General features: G+C 38.9%; 1 protein-coding gene across 1 annotated transcript in view; it reads left to right on the top strand.

The window, feature by feature from the left end:
* The first annotated feature begins 509 nt into the window (after nucleotides 1-509).
* Nucleotides 510-17,287, top strand: part of fgf10a (fibroblast growth factor 10a) — a 55,260-nt gene continuing 38,482 nt past the window's right edge. Inside the window, exon 1 of the mRNA XM_057819195.1 lies at nucleotides 510-1,640. Coding sequence (XP_057675178.1) covers nucleotides 1,229-1,640 — 412 coding nt within the window. The 5' untranslated portion in view covers nucleotides 510-1,228. The remainder of the gene's footprint in view (nucleotides 1,641-17,287) is intronic.

The following is a 17,287-nucleotide window of genomic DNA, read 5'->3' as shown; positions in this document are numbered from 1 at the left end:
CCCTGCCGACGTCTTCATCCAGCTGGGGACGCTAGAGCACTACAATGACAGGCGGGGCTAAACGACAAATTAAAAGACTAATTTCTCCTCACCTGCGCTTTGCCAAATTGTTGTATTTAGTCGAATCTTCTCAAAATTTGATTGTAATTCACATAATAAAGCTATTTAAGATTTTTTTTATGCTGTCACAGGCACTTCAAGTGTCATCAGGCAAATTTTGCCACTAACTCCATTTATGCCCAGCTCTGATCTTTACTTGCGTTACTACCCAGCTCTGGTTTTGGCCTGGCAAGGGGAGGAGAAAGAAAACGAGGGGACGGGAAAGAGAAAAAGGGGTGTGCCAGACCTACCCCCACCCCACCACCACCACCGGACCAGACACACAAGTGCATAACAGTTCTCCGAAGCTTTGTGGTCTCCACAGACATCCAATCACATTAAGGGATGACATGTTAGGGGGGAGCGTAGCAGATAAATAAGGTGAAAGCAGAGACAAGGCTCAAGTCCGCACAGCTGATAGAGGCGGGTAGAGGAGAGAGAGAGACCCAGAGAGGAGGAGGAGTCCAAAAAAAAAAGAGAGGGAGAGCTACAGAAGAGGCAACGGACGCTCAAAGCACTCACACTCGGAGGAGTGCGAGAGAGGCGCTCAAGTCACTTTGAGAAGAAATTTGGATTCTTTCATTTTTTCCCTGTTCTCCTTTCAACTGGATTTCAGCGGACATTTACCAAGAACTATTTTAGCAGGGCTTTAATCAGATCAGAGTTGAAGTAGAAGAAGTACAGCATCATTTCACTACATCTTAGCCATCATCTTGGACTAGAGGAGAGTGGAGCACGTGTGAGGACCACTGTACGAGTAAACTTTTTGTGTATTATTGGAGCGCATGTGGGGGGTGGGGGGTATTGGTAGAGTCATAAAGTATTGCAGGGGAGGACTGAGAAGCCCCCCACCCCCCTGAGTTGATCGGGCTGTGCATGATTTGACTTATGGATGTGCAGACATTCCTGAAGAACTCCTGAGGAATAAACAGGGAAGCAAGTCCAACATTCTGGTCCTGTCACATCTTAGATTTGTGAGATTTCAACACAGAGGTTGCGGGTGCCCCCCGTACGAGGAGATTTGTAAGCACGGGAGGGGGGCTACTCCCACGCTTGTACCCTCTCCCTGCCCCCAGCTCAGCATGCCCCAGCCCCTGAGCACCTCCACAGCTCCTCCAGCTCCACTACCATGTGTAGATGGACAGTGACACAAGGTGCACCGGCCGCCTGGTTCTCCTCCCACCCCTGCCGTCACGCAACCCCGCCGCACCTCTTATCCCTTACCTTCCTTCTCCTGCTACTTCTTCTCGGACCTTCTTCATCGTCATCGCTGAGTTTGAACCAAAGCCAACATGGAGCAGGGAGTCCACCCTTCGTCACATCAACGTCGCCTCTCAGAGCTTCCTCCGCCAGGTTGCCACGGGCGACCAACCTGTCATCTCCGTCTTCAGCCGCCGTGGTGGGGCGCCACGTGCGTAGTAGCTACAACCACCTGCAAGGAGATGTGCGCCAAAGGAAACTGTTCTCATACCAGAAGTTTTTCCTACGCATTGACAAGAAAGGGAAAGTCAATGGCACCAAAAGTGAGGACGATCCTTACAGTAAGTCATTTATCACTCAACTATCATATAAGTAGTCTCAGAATTATATTAATATGAACTCATTGATGGAGCCAGACGTCCAATCACATTGCCCGGTCCAGTCAAATTGGATTGGACGTCCAGCGCCGCAATGCCAGCCATCCTAGTTGAAATGGATTTGATTGCTACGTTTACATAGGGCGGAAAACCCTCAGGTGACTTGAACAGAGACCCCCAAATTTGGCCAAATTTCAAACTTGTCCTATATGCATGTGTGATACATCATTCAAAAGCTTAAAATCTCTATTTCCTGCCGGAAGAAAAAGAACAGGAGGGCATTAAAAAAAGTGTTTGTTTGTTTTTTAAGCAGTGAAACCCAAACTGGAGGTGAGAGCGCGAGAGCGCATAATTAAAATTTTAACGAGATATTATCGCGTACTTACCTCTTTTCGATCCAAAAAGTCCAAGTAGCATGTATCACCGAGTGTCAAGACACAGCTGTGAATGGCCACAGCTGGATTTTTGGGGGATTTTATGGGTGAAACACGGTCATATATAGGAATGGGAATTGATAGGATTTTTACGATTCCGATTCCATTATCGATATTGCTTAACGATTCGATTCTTTATTGATTCTCTTATCGATTCTAATTTGGGGGAAAAGAAGAACAAACGTTTTGATTGGCATCGAGTTTGTTTAATCAGAAGTCACAACATTACAAACTCACAACGAGATCAAAAGAGGCCCAAAGCCTCAATGTTATCTGTGGCAATAAGTGGCAAATGCACAAGACTGTGGAACATTTTACTGAAACATTTTTCTAATAGAAATAAAAAATATTGGTATATATTGGCATATAGGTCGTTGTTCTACCTTTGGCAATATGTGTTCAAGCCGAGGACCCCAAGCTTTTTCCTGTGAGGGCAACATAATTTTGTCCTTCTCTGATGAGGGGCCGGGGTCAGTTTGTAACAGAAAAAGTGTGACGATTGCAGGAGTGCCTAAATGTAAAAAATTATTGTTTTTCAGAAAGCCACAATCAAATAACCCTTTCTGGATTCTTCAAGGAACAAAGGCAAATAAAATAGAAATAATAATAGAATATTGTAGAAATATTGTAGAAAGAAAGCCCGCCCGTCTCATCAGACCATAGGACATGGTTCCAGTAATCCATGTGCTTTGTTGACATGTCTTCAGCAAACTGTTTGCGGGCTTTCTTGTGTACGTCTTCACAAAAGGCTTCCTCCTGGGGTGACAGCCATGCACACCAATTTGATGTATGGTCTGAGCACTAACAGGCTGACCCCCCACCTCTTCAATCTCTGCAGCAATGCTGACAGCACTCCTGTAACGAGTCACATGACATTTTGGAGGGAAAATGACAAGCAGTACTCAATTTGGACATTTAGGGATGTCGTTTCTGTCGTTTTGTTGCTAGGGGTTTAGACATTAATGGCTATACTTTGAGTTATTTTGAGGGGAAAATAAATGAACTATTATATAAGCTGCACACAGACTACTTTTCATTGTGTCAAAGTGTCATTTTGTCAATGTTTTCACATGAAAAGATATATTTAGATATCTGCAGAAATGCGAGGGGTGTACTCACTTTTGTGAAACAATGTGTATTCATATAGTTATAAAATGTTTGCACATAAGCATTACTTTCTGGCCTTGGTGAACCTCAGAATTGCTCCATGCCCTGAGGGTGCAACCAGCATGGTTTTGGAGGGAAAGGGAAACAAGTAGGGCTGTCAAAATTATCGCGTTAACGGGCGGTAATTGATTTTTAAAATTAATCACGTTAAAATATTTGACGCAATTAACGCACATGCCCCACTCAAACAAATTAAAATGACAGCAGTGTAATGTCTGCTTGGTACTTGTTTTTTGGTGTTTGGCGCCCTCAGCTGGCGCTTGGACCCAAATGATTTTATGGGTTTTCAGCACAATGAGTGAGCATGGTGTAATTATTGACATCAACAATGGCGAGCTAATAGTTTATTTTTTGATTGAAAATTTTACATTAAGAGGGGTTTTAATATAAAATTTCTATAACTTGTACTAACATTTATCTTTTAAGAACTACGAGTCTTTCTATCCATGGATCGCTTTAAGAGAATGTTCATGTTAATGCCATCTTGTTGATTTATTGTTATAATAAACAAATACAGTACTTATGTGTTGAATGTATATATCCGTCTTGTGTCTTATCTTTCCATTCCAACAATAATTTACAGAAAAATATGGCATATTTTATAGATGGTTTGAATTGCGATTAATTACGATTCATTAATTTTTAAGCTGTAATTAACTTGATTAAAATTTTTAATCGTTTGACAGCCCTACAAACAAGTGAGCTCCACATTACTAGATGATAACTGATCTCTATCAAATCTGGTATGGTGGTGTTGTCTTAGTCATCATATTATTGATCATATTAGTCCCACACTTTCACTTTCATACAAGTCGCAGGCTTCAATCAATCTCTGGTGCTGTGCAAGCTTCTCCTGCTGAGTTGAATGTAAATGCACTTGCAGTTACACACGGGCACAGAGAGACCCAGTCTTGCACATGGCCTCCATATGGCAAAGCCCACTTTTATTAGGGCCTGGACCAGTGTGAACATGTGTGTATGTGTGTGAAAGAGAGAGAGAGAAGGGGTGAGTCTGTGCCACTCAGACACCAAGGCTCTGCCAGACATGGCTGAAGGAATTTCAATTAGCGTCTTTTCCTCCCTCTTCTTGCCTGCAGTCTCACACGCACTCACAATTGCGCTTTACGGTGCAACAAGTCACTGATACCGTAAGAGCATCAGTTCATTGTAAACCCAATCATAGAGTTCATAATGTATTGACGTGGCGTGGGGCCGATAAATAGGAGACCTGCAATGGTGGCGAGGCCGTCAAAGCTGACCGAGTGGAATCTCAGACAGAGCTTTTTTCGTTGAAAATTCTTACGAATAAATGCTTAAATCCCCGAATTCTTGATAGATATGGACCAGAGGTCGCGTGAGACTTTTTCGTTGTCTGTCATTTTGACTGACAGTGTCATAAAAATCCGGTCATAATCTATTTTTACCCGTCACTTACATTTTTAAAATGATAATAATGACATATTCAATAGTATTTAGTTTTCATTCATTCTTAATTAATATTCTGTCCGAACAAGCTTAACAAGAGGCAAACAGACAGCGGAGTGCAACAATCAGCGACGGGCAGGACGAGGGACTTGCGCGCGGAAGTAAACATACGAGGAGAACGGAGTTTATTCAACATGGCTAGCGCGAGACAGACCGTTGTCAATGTCTCGTGTCGATGTGTTTTAGCTCATTTAAAACTGAATTTACCGCGGATTGGAACATATTTTCGGCTCTCCCGTTCGCCATCCGTGTTGTTGTAGAGACGACTTTCGGCGCGCAAGAGTGACGTTGCTCGTGAAAAACACGTCACGCAAATAAACAAATCTGATTTTTCGACTGATTTTGTACCTACTCGAGAGGCTGGGTCCCAGACTTTTCTCTCAGTGTTTGAAAAATACAGGGAGAACAGTCTGGCCGTGCCACGCAAACACTCAGTTGCCTTGACATTTTTCCGAGAAAGGCCAACGACATCATGCATCAAGAGAGACAATAGCTAATTAATATGCTCACTCGCCACCCTGTGGTCTGGGGTGTGAATTGCAAACTGTCAAAATGACGGATGGACTTTTTTTCCGTCACCGTTTTAAAAAACCGGTCAACGACGGAAAATATTCGGTTAACGCGACCCCTGGTATGGACATAAAACAGTCAATATTCTTGATAGATATGGACGTAAAACAGTCAATTCTTGGTTAAAGCAAAAAAAAAGCCAAAAAAAAAAAAAAAACTTGCAGTTAGCATTTATTTTAAGTAAATATGTCGAAGTACAATGCTAGTCTATTAGTGAAAGTAGCTAGTGGATGCCTGATGTAAACAGCTTTTCCGGTGAGAATTCTTGTGAATAAATGCTTAACACTGGAAAACCCAGCAGAGGCCCACTTGGCCATTCCCAAGACAAACACTCCTAATATTCCCTAACAATGGCCGATTTGGCCTCTCCTCCGTGACTCGTGATAGTTTGTGTCAGTTCAAGTCAAGCTACATTTATTTAATTACATTTATTTATGAAGTTTGACACGTTTTACACATTTTTTAATTAACTTCTCCTATACTCCACACATAACGACAGAAAGAATGGCCCAAATGTGTACATATCTTTGAAGAAGAAATAAAAGTGTTTTGTACTGCAATTTGAGTGTAAAGCAGGAATTGTGTCTATAGTTTAGAAGGACTGAATCAGGGGCATGGAGTATGGATTGTGGTCATTGTGTCTGAAGTTAATGTATGTCTAGTGGTTGCATTTCCATATGAACGGCTGTTGTCTGTCAAACAACGACTTGCCAATTCAAAAGCACTTGGGTCATTTTTGCCACCTCTGGGCTTTCCGGGGGAGAGGCCATATCGGCCATTGTTTGGGACTAGTAGGAGTACCAGAATTCTCTGGGACTTCTAGTGTTAAATCCCCAAATTCTTAATAGATATGGTCATAGTGCTGTCAAATTTATCGCGTTAACGGGCGGTAATTAATTTTTTAAATTAATCACGTTAAAATAAAATAAAATTAACGCAAGCACGGAATGACTAGTTCATGCGTTGCCTCAAAGTGGCGAACAACGTGGGGAAGAATGTCAGGAGTTGATCTTTTTCTTAACACGCTTATTTGAACACAAGGCAGAACATACTGTATACCATTTGCGGCCACCACTGACAGTCATGGTTGCCCAACTTCCCATCAAGCATTTGGGCGGAACAGTTATGTTGCGACAATATCATTTAATCATTGAAATCACAACAAAAATAATATTCCTATTTCTCAAAATAATGTTCACAAAAAGAAAAGCGCCAATGCAAAGAGAACTGGCATTCCCAATCAAAATAGCTATGCAAAATACACATAAAACTTACTCAGACTTTGCCTTGGCTAGATCTCTAATTAATTTAAAACTCGCCATTGACACCTTGTGTTGTATTTCAGTCACTATCTTACGTAGTTAAAGACACTGTGGAAGAACGGCAGGGAGCCCATGTGACGTCCCGCTTGGCGACGTCAACAATGGCGAGCTATTAGTTCATTTTTTTATTTGAAAATTTTACACATTTTAATAAAACGAAAACATTAAAAGGGGTTTCAATACTAAAATTACTATAACTTGTACTCAAATTTATCTTTTAAGAACTACAAGTCTTTCTATCCGTGGATCCCTTTAACAGAATAATAATGTTAATGTATCTTGTGGATTTATTGTTATAATAAACAAATACAGTACGTATGTACAGTATGTTGAATGTTTATGTCTGTCTTGTGTCCTATCGTTCCATACCAACAATAATTTACAGAAAAATATGGCATATTTTAGAGATGGTTTGAATTGCGATTAATTACGATTCTCGATTCTTGGTTAAAAGCAAAAATACAAATGTACAGTTAGAATTTATTTTACGTAAATATGTCGAAGTACGATGCTAGTCTGTTAGTAAATGTAGCTAGTGGTCGCCTTACATAAACAGAGCTATTCCGGTGAAAATACTTGTGAATAAATGCTTAAATCCCCAAATCCTTTATAGATATGGACATAAAACAGTCTTGATTCTTGGTTAAAAGCAAAAAAACAAATGTACAGTTAGCATTTATTTTACGTAAATATGTCGAAGTTCAATGCTAGTCTGTTAGTGAATGTAGCTAGCGGCCGCCTGATGTAAACAGAGCTATTCCAGTGAAAATACTTGCGAACAAATGCTTAAACCCCCAAATCCTTTATAGATATGGTCGTAAAACAGTCTCGATTCTTGGTTAAAAGCAAACAAACTGTGCATTTAGCATTTGTTTTACATAAATATGTCGAATTACAATGCTAGTCTGTAGCTAGCAGCCGCCTGATGAAAACAGAGCTATTCCGATGAAAATTCTTGTGAATAATTGCTTAAATCCCCGAATTCTTTATAGATATGGATGTAAAACAGTCTCGATTCTTGGTTAATAGCAAAAAAAAAAAAAGAAATTGCTGTTAGCATTTATTTTACGTAAATATGTCGAAATACAATGCTAGTCTGTTAGCGAATGTAACTAGCGGTCGCCGGATGTAAGCAGAGCTATTCTCGGGAAAATTCTTTTGAATAAATGCCTAAATCCCTGAAATTTTTATAGATCTGGACGTAAAACAGTTTTCATTCTTGGTTAAGAGCAAAAAAAACGTGCAGTTAACATTTATTTCACGTAAAAATGTCGAAGTACAATCCTAGTCTGTGATTGAATGTAGCTAGCGGCCACCAGATGTAAACAGAGCTATTCCGGTGAAAATACTTGTGAATAAATGCTTAAATCCCCGAATTCTTTATAGATATGGATGTAAAACAGTCTTGATTCTTTGTTAAAAGAGCAAAAAACCAGGTGGTTAGAATTTATTTTACGTAAATATGTCGAAGTACAATGCTAGTCTGTTAGTGTGTGAGTGTGAATGTAGCTGGCGACCGCTAGCTACATTCACTCACGGAAAATACTACACAGTCTCAATAGTAGGGGTGTCAAACGATTAAAATTTTTTATCTAGTTAATTACAGCTTAAAAATTAATTAATCGTAATTAATCACAATCGCAATTCAAACCATCTATAAAATATGCCATATTTTTCTGTAAATTCTTTTTGGAATGGAAAGATAAGACACAAGATGTATATATACATTTAACATACGGTACATAAGTACTGTATTTGTTTGTTATAACAATAAATCAACAAGATGGCATTAACATTCTGTTAAAGCGATCCATGGATAGAAAGATAAATGTTAGTACAAGTTATAGAAATTTTATATTAAAACCCCTCTTAATGTTTCCGTTTTAATAACATTCGTAAAATTTTCAATCAAAAAATAAACGAGTAGCCTCCCATTGTTGATGTCAATAATTACTTACACAATGCTTATGGGTGCTGAAACCTATAAAATCAGTCGCACCCAAGTGCCAGCAGAGGGCGACGAAACTCCAAAAAACACAATTAACAAGATGACATTTCACTGTGCTGTCATTTTAATCTGTTTGAGCGGGGCGTGTGCGTTAATTGCGTCAAATATTTTAACGTGATTAATTTTAAAAATTAATTACCGCCCGTTAACGCGATAATTTTGACAGCCCTAGTTAATAGCAAAAAAAGAAATTGCAGTTAGCATTTATTTTACGTAAATATGTCGAAATACAATGCTAGTCTGTTAGTGAATGTAGCTAGCGGCCGCCTGATGCAAACCTGCTTTTCAGATCGAAAAGTAAAAGATAAGATTTATCACGGCAAGTCCTCTATATAACGTTGTAAGCTCACGTTCTACAAGTGGGAATAATTTTATGATCGGGGAGGAATCTCTCCAGGATGAATCATGCTTTGACATGAGCGCACATCTGTGTTCGAGCTCGTATGTATGTTTACGCTAATGCACCACCTCCAGCAATTTAGCGTCTGCTCCAAACAAATTGTTGCCTTCAAACAACAAGATGCCGCTATATTCCCCCCGAGTGAGAACACTGATGTTTCACTTGATCATTTGGCACGTGACCTTTTGACGTCTGCGCACATCTGGACTACGTTCTCAATTAGATTGTTTAGTAAAAAGCCATATAGATACATTCATGAATATATGTAAGTCACATAAGGGTTGTGGCCGCCGGTGCCAAGAGCTTCAAAAGCCTGCGAGTACTGTAAATGCAAAAATGTGTTCTTTTGAGGCAGATTTGCGTTCATTAAAAACACATGGCTTGTGAGACAGCGTGAAGCAAGCGTTCACACAAGCGCACGTAGAGTAATATAACACGCTAACTACGCTGAACGCCATCTCAGGTGTTGAGTGTCTACAAGCTGAACGAAGCGCTTATTTTGAGTTGGTTTTTGCAATGCGGTTATCAAGCTCTCCTAGTCTGGCAATGTTCAGGAGGTCAGCTCGCAAATGGGCGTCATTAGATGGTGTCAGAGGTGATAAAGACGTTTAAAGTCCAGGGTCATGAATCTCCCGCGCGGCCGTATTTTTTTCTAATCATGTTGTCACAGTTAAGAGCAGTACATCACTTTGGCTTTGCGGCCCGTATCCTAACCATGTGGCCGTGTGATCGACTGATTTCACAAAAAAAAAGACACGTGCGTGCGACCTCCAGTCAGGGTAAAAACTTGCACATGCTCTGGTGAGAGCTTCACACCACTGGTGGGAAGCAATTGAAATACAGCCCAATTTATGGCGCCTCTTACAATCTGATTTAGGGGATGTTTTTCCACCTCTCTGCTAATTACACCAATGTGCCCACTCAATCCCTACCCCCACTTCCACATGGTTTGACCCTTCGCTAGTGACCCACAGTCCAAAAGATTTGTTAATGGAAAAGTCACTCCACGTGGTGGAGTTATTTTTGGCGTCTGTGTTTGCAAAATGGTGAAGCAAATGCTTATTTTACAATCAGACTACTATAGAGAAGAGTTGTCAAATTGATAATTGATGTATCAATTTAACGCAGTGCTTCTCAATTATTTTCTGTTACGCCCCCCCCAAGGAAGACGTAAATGTTTCACGCCCCCACAAACTCTCTGCCGCCACTTCAAATAATATCATTTGTCTATAACAGGGGTGTCCAAACTTTTTGCAAAGGGGGCCAGATTTGGTGTGGTAAAAAGTATAGATGTTATGCCGATCGATCCGGTCTGATCACGTCATCTTCAAAGTATCGGAAACGGCAAAAAAGTATCAGCCATGCCTTTTTTTAATATATATATATATATTAGGGCTGTCAAACGATTAAAATTTTTAATCGAGTTAATTACAGCTTAAAAATTAATTAATCGTAATTAATCGCACTTAATCGTAATTCAAACCATCTATAAAATATGCCATATTTTTCTGTAAATTATATATATACTCTGTAAAATAAATTGTTGGAATGGAAAGATAAGACACAAGATGGATATATACATACATTCAACATACGGTACATAAAGGACTGTAGTGGGCATTTCACTCTACTGTCATTTAAATCTGTCTATGCTGTCCTCACTCCAAAGCGTCTCCTTTTTCCAAAGCTAGACAGCTAGTGAACGACGCCTTAATAATCAGACTTCTTCCTTTTTCATCTGATTTATTAATAAAATGGCCTCAAACCATTGTCCTCTTTAGACCGTCGTAAAACTACAAAAAAAAAGTACACAAGCATTGCATTAGTAACAACGTTAGCTTAGCACGCTATACAGGTTCACTAAACATAAACAAAAAGCGTCTCAAACAAAAAATAGAACATTTCGCTTACTAACATAATATGTACATTCTTTACAACAACCATACTTACGGACAAATCTTGTCCAAGGATCATATAAGCACAACATTACAACGTAGGCTTCAGCCCGAGACGTCGTGCAGCCATATTGAACTGGCAAGAAAGCAATAAACCATGTCGCAAAGCGACCACAAGAGTTCACTGTTAGAGAGCACAAAAAAAAACCTGGCTGTAAAACTTACCAAAAGGCAGAATACTGTCTGAGCGGGACATGTGCGTTAATTGCATCAAATATTTTAATGTGATTAATTTTAAAAATTAATTACCGCGCGTTAACGTGATAATTTTGACAGCCCTAATATATATATATATATATATTTTTTTAAATGAAATATCAGACTTCAATGAATGATTCTAAGCAAAAATGACACATTTTGAATAATAATTATAATTACTGGGTTGAAACTAAAGCGATTGCGCGACGTCTGTAAACCGGGGTTTCCAGGGTAAAACGGACGAATTAAAAATATTTGGGGGCTTAATGCGCCATGAATCTGCTATGGCAGCATATAGACATATTGCTCTATCAAACACAACAGTTGTTTTGGCTTAAAATGCAGCAGTTTCTTTTAAAGAGGGGTGCAAAAACTGCTTTTTCAGTCTGAGACCTCCAATTTAGCCAACTTTCAAAATTGTCCGATATGCATGTGTGATACATCATTGGAAAGCTTAAAATCTCAATTTTCTGGGGGAAGAAAAAAATTTGAGCAGGAGGGCATTTTTTTAAAAACTATATTTTTTAAACAGCAAAACCCTATCTGGAGGTGAGAGCACGTGAGAACAGAATTACAGACGCCATGACTTTAATGAGATATTATCGCGTACTTACTTTGTTTCGATCCAAAACCTCCATGTAGCATGTATCACTGAGTGTCAAGACACAGCTGTGAATGGCCACAGCTGGATTTTTGGGGGATTTTACGGGTGAAACATGGTTATATAACAAGGGTCGCAATGCAGAAATCGCAGACATCAAGGTGTGGTCGAGATTTTCTTTTTCATATATTTACCCTTTTAAACGTTTTTTTTTTTCAACTTTTATTTGTTTGGATCCATTATTTATCATCTAACATATCGGAGAAAATGCGACAGTAACAAAAAAATGACAATTAAGCGATAGTTATGAGGTCGATATCTCTAACTTTTTTACAGACGCCATTTTTTTCATTGTGACATAATTTGTTTAAAAGTTTAAAATACGTGAGTGAATCATTTTTTTAAAGTGTTTTTTCTTTTTAAACCAAAATATGAGACATCAATGAATGATTCTAAGCTAAAAAAGACAGACATTTTGAATAATAAATATAATTAATTTCCTTCGTTTTATGGCTGGGTTGAAACAAAAGCGGTTGCGCGACGTCAGTAAACGGGGGTTTTAAGGGTAAAACGGACAAATTAAAAATAGTTCGGGGGCTTCATGTGCCATGAATCTGCTCTGGCAGCATATAGACATATTGTTATATCAAACACAACAGTTGTTTTATCTTAAAATATAGCAGTTTCTTTTAAAGAGGGATGCAAGAGCAGAAACTGCTTTTTCAGTCTTGTCTGTGTTTTCCGCCATACATATTAATATATATTTTAATTAAATCGTTTTCTAATTGTATTTAACGTTACAGACATAATATGTTACACTCATCCAGAGTCTTTAGTTTAGGCTTAAGGTAGGGTTATCAAATTTATCCCGATAACGGCAGTAATTAATTTTTAAAATATGTATCACGTTAAATATTTAACGCAATTAATGCATGCGTTGCACAACCCACCCACGCATTGTCACGCTCAATCTGTAATGGCGCCGTTTTACCCATTTAGAGAGATAAAAGGCAGCGTAAAATGAGTAGAGTAAATTTTGACAGCCTTTAGAGCCTTTTTTTAATAGGCTAAAGCCTTACAATCCCTCTCCCAATGATTAGAAATATCACGGGGTGTCAATACTTTTGGTCAGCAGTGTTTACAAAGTGAATCTAGTAGAACCTTTCATTGCATACCTGGTATGCGTGACATTAGTTAAATAAACCTTTGGCTCACAAAGGCCAAAATAGTGCTAATAATTAAAACATGTATAATACTAGCCCAGTAGTAAGAAAGTAAAAATACGATGAATGAATAATGAATAAACTTTTTTTAAACCCTGAGTTTTTGGTCCCAAAGGTCAAACAGTGCAACTTTCATGAAATTATAAGTAATAATAATTGACCACAGCATCCTGTGTCTCTATTAACCTCCCTCTCTGTGCACCAGCAGCAACACACTTGGCTTAGTTTACTTCAGCAGCACTTTTGGTTTCGAAACAGTTCTCAAATTAATGCAGCATTTCTTTCAGTAAAAGACAATAAAAGTAAAGTAGACGAACTGAACTGACCAGGGATTGTTGCTCCGGTCCAGCGTCCCTACCTCTGGATAGCAATCATGCTGTTGCAGCCTCAAACTCTTTGTGTTCTTATACGTTTTGTCTTCAAACATTTTATCAGGTTCGAGGTATTGAAACTGACCGATTTAACTCCACCTCTCCAAATTTTCAGGCCGCAAATCTTGCATGCAGCCATTGTACGTGACCGAGATTATAAACTGAAATAGTTCCAGACCGCAGACATTTTCCTCTTGTAGTTTGTTTTTCCTACATATTAAAAAGCTGCCCCGGCGTTGGTTAAGAGCGGCTATTGGCCTGCTCTCATTGGTCTGGAGCAAGCCAATAGTGATACTTGCTGGGCATGCAAAGTGATCACGTGTCATCACACAACAGAGAGTGTAGTGAGTGTCAGGAGAGGCTGCGGTCAAGTGTTATTATACTGGACCGATAAATGGTATCGGGGCTCTCTTATTTAGTACTCGCCGATACCGATACCACCATTTCGGGTCGGATCTGCCCCTCCTGCTGATCCTGGTATCGGTGCATCTTGATTGTTTACACAGCTGGGAGTCGGGGCTACTTGTCCGTATATGTGTGCATCATGCACGCACAGTGTGTGCATGCTATCAATCCATATAAACTTTGAATATAAGGCTAAACGGGGATTATTTACGTCTATTATTTTTGTCTCTTTTTGGAAATGAAAATATGATCACCCTGGAATGCTGTACAGCCAGCGACTCATTTGTTTTGATGCTCCTGTGCATGCAGGTCAGTTTGCATAGCGCATCTCAGACTGCGAATTAGTCCGCATGTGTGACACTTGAATAGGCTCAATGGACAAAGGCTGTCTGAACGGGCATGCCAAAAATAGAAAATAAAAAAATAAAAGACATGACCAAAAATCAGAATTGTGCATTAAAACCTGCGGAATGAACTTAGTTTGAAGATATGTAATGGTCAATAAGCATGACTGCAGTGCTAAATTGTGACCAGTCCTTGCGCATATGATCCGTTTTCATTTTAAAATGCTTTTATGGGCCAATATAATCAGCTACCCGATTATATCGGACAACTCCACTTTCAATAATTTAAAAAGTGCCTCATTCATTTCGTCATGACGACAGCTAACCACTGTTAACTTAGTGAAATGTAAAACAAATACTGTCAACATTCATGGTTGTGATGGTAGTGACGTTGGAGAGACACTGCTTTGAATTAACTGGTGCATATAATTCACTTTTAACATCTTTCATCCAAAACCCACTGTTTTGACTGTTCCTTCATAAAAAGGAAAGCAAAACACGTGCAGATTTAGCCTTGTCATTCTTGCGGGGGGGGGGGGTTTGCTGAGGTCTTGCACAATATCTCAAGACCAATCCAAACTTGTTTAAAATCATATTTTTCCCTTAAAAACTGTGTTAAAATAGAGAACAGTAAAACTTCAGTGTTTCTACTTGTAAATTGCTAAATCCAGGAATCATATCGTACAATTGTCCTTTAATGAAGTCATTTCCAGATTACAACCATGGTTAATGTTCCTTTTCCAAACCTCCAATGACCCGAGAGAAAAGCAGTTACATGCTTGATCTTCCTAGCCTGTCTAATAACAACAGCAGGGCTGAGAACGAAAATTGGTATTTGCCATGTGGCAAAATAGATTTTGCCATGTGGCTTTTTTTTTCTTTTTTGCCGTGTGACATATTTTATTGGCATGTGGCAAAATGGATTTAGATGTGTTTTTTGTTTTTTTTTGCCATGTGGCAAAATCGATTTTGCCATGTGGCAGTTTTTTTTGCCGTGTCGCATTTTTTTTGCCATGTGAGAAAGCTGATTTTGCCAAAAATTTGTTTTTATGCCATTTGAAATGAATGGAAAATTTGGGCATACATAGCCGTCAATGGCATAGCATTGAATGTCAATGTAATGGTAAGTGTTTAGTCAAAAATCACAGCCACAAGTTTTTCTGCCATTTAAAATAAATGGAAAATTTGGATGTGCAAAGCCATCAATGGCATGGATGTGCATGGCCTGCAAAAATGCCATATTCCCCCCCAAAAATGCCACATACCAAAAAATAAAATGCCGCAAACCAAAATCCATTTTGCCTTATACTAAAAAAATGTCAGATGGCAAAATCAATTGTGCCACATGGCAAAAAAATGTCACATGGCAACAAAAATGCCAGATGGCAAAATCCATTTTGCCACATGGCTAAAAAAATGACACATAGCAAAATCAATTTTGCCACATGGCAACAAAAATGCCAGATGGCAAAATCAATTATGCCACATGACAAAAAAAAATGCCAGATGGCACAATCCGTTTTGCCATATGGCTATAAATGCCACTTGGCAAAATCCATTTTGCCACATGGCAAAAAAAAAAAATGCCAGATGGCACAATCCGTTTTGCCATATGGCTAAAAAAAATGCCACATGGCAAAAAAAATGCCAGATGGCAAAATCAATTATGCCACACTGCAAAAAAAAAAAAAAAATGTCGCGTGGCAAAAAATGCCAGATGGCAAAATCCATTTTGCCACAAGGCTAAAAAAATGTCACATGGCAAAATCAATTTTGCCACATGGCAACAAAAATGCCAGATGGCAAAATCAATCATGCCAAATGGCAAAAAAGGCACATGGCAAAAAAAAATGTCAGATGGCAAAATCCATTTTGCCACATGGCAAAAAAATTGTCACATGGCCAAAAAATGCCAGATGGCAAAATCAATTTTGCCACATGGCTCAAAAAAATGCCACATGGCAAAATCAATTATGCCACATGGCAAAAAAAAAAAAAAAAAAGTCACATGGCCAAAAAATGCCAGATGGCAAAATCCATTTTGCCAATTAGCTCAGAAAATGCTACATGGCAAAATCAATTTTGCCACATGGCAAATAATGGCACATGGCACACTTTTGGTTCTCGCTGCCTCTCAATATTAGCCTGAACTAGAGTGCCACATCAAATTTCATTGTTGACAACGTTCTTGCTGACAATAACAATAAAGTTCTATTCTATTCTAAATTAAATTCAATCATCCCTATTCTAGATCTTGAATCTGTTACGATACCACTTCGCCCTTCTCTTTGCTCAACTAGTGTGTTTACGGTTCTCATGGGAAAACGTATCAGTGTGGCCCATAAAAAAGACTTATGAGGAGCTATGGGACATAGCAGAGGTTAGTGTCAGCACTGCTTTTGCCTCAAAGTCACTCTGACATCTTCATGGACTCCTCTCTCAGTAAATTAAAGTGGTGTGCAAACGTCACAGGGCTAGCCTGCTCCGAAAATACTGAAGCCATCATAGAGTTGTCCTGAATCTGCCAAAGTCAACAATTACATTCAGCTGTGCTCTGAAAACATACACTCAACCTAAACTACCTGCACGCTTCCTCATATATTTGCTCCATCTGGCTCTCTGAAACTAACCAGAAGGCTTACAGTATATTTGCTTTTATGTTACAGAGATTGCGAAGCACATTAGTCAAGCTAATTGAGTGCTGAGAGACATGGGATGGAAACAATTAGTTGATTGACTTAAGAATTTTATCAAATAGGCGGATTGTTCTTTTTTTTTTTTTTTTTTTTTTTTTTTAACTATTATCATGATTTTTTGGTGTATAATATGTATTTTTATATGGTTCTTTAAAGGTTAAACTTTGTATTTTTGTATAAATGCTGGCAAGTATCCTGCTAAAAATGCTATCTGCAATGTACAGTGGTATGAAAAAGTATCTGAACCTTTTGGAATTTCTCACATTTCTGCATAAAATCACCATCAAATGTGATGTGATCTTTGTCAAAATCACACAGATGAAAAAATCTGTTTAACTAAAACCACCCAAATATTTATAGGTTTTCATATTTTAATGAGGATAGCATGCAAACAATGACTTAAGGCTGAAAAATAAGTAAGTAAACCATCAC

The sequence above is a fragment of the Corythoichthys intestinalis genome, chromosome 17 (assembly GCF_030265065.1).
Source record: "Corythoichthys intestinalis isolate RoL2023-P3 chromosome 17, ASM3026506v1, whole genome shotgun sequence".
Classification (NCBI taxonomy): domain Eukaryota; kingdom Metazoa; phylum Chordata; class Actinopteri; order Syngnathiformes; family Syngnathidae; genus Corythoichthys; species Corythoichthys intestinalis.
Note: the sequence above shows the minus strand (reverse complement) of the source record. Positions and strands in the feature narration are given on the sequence as shown.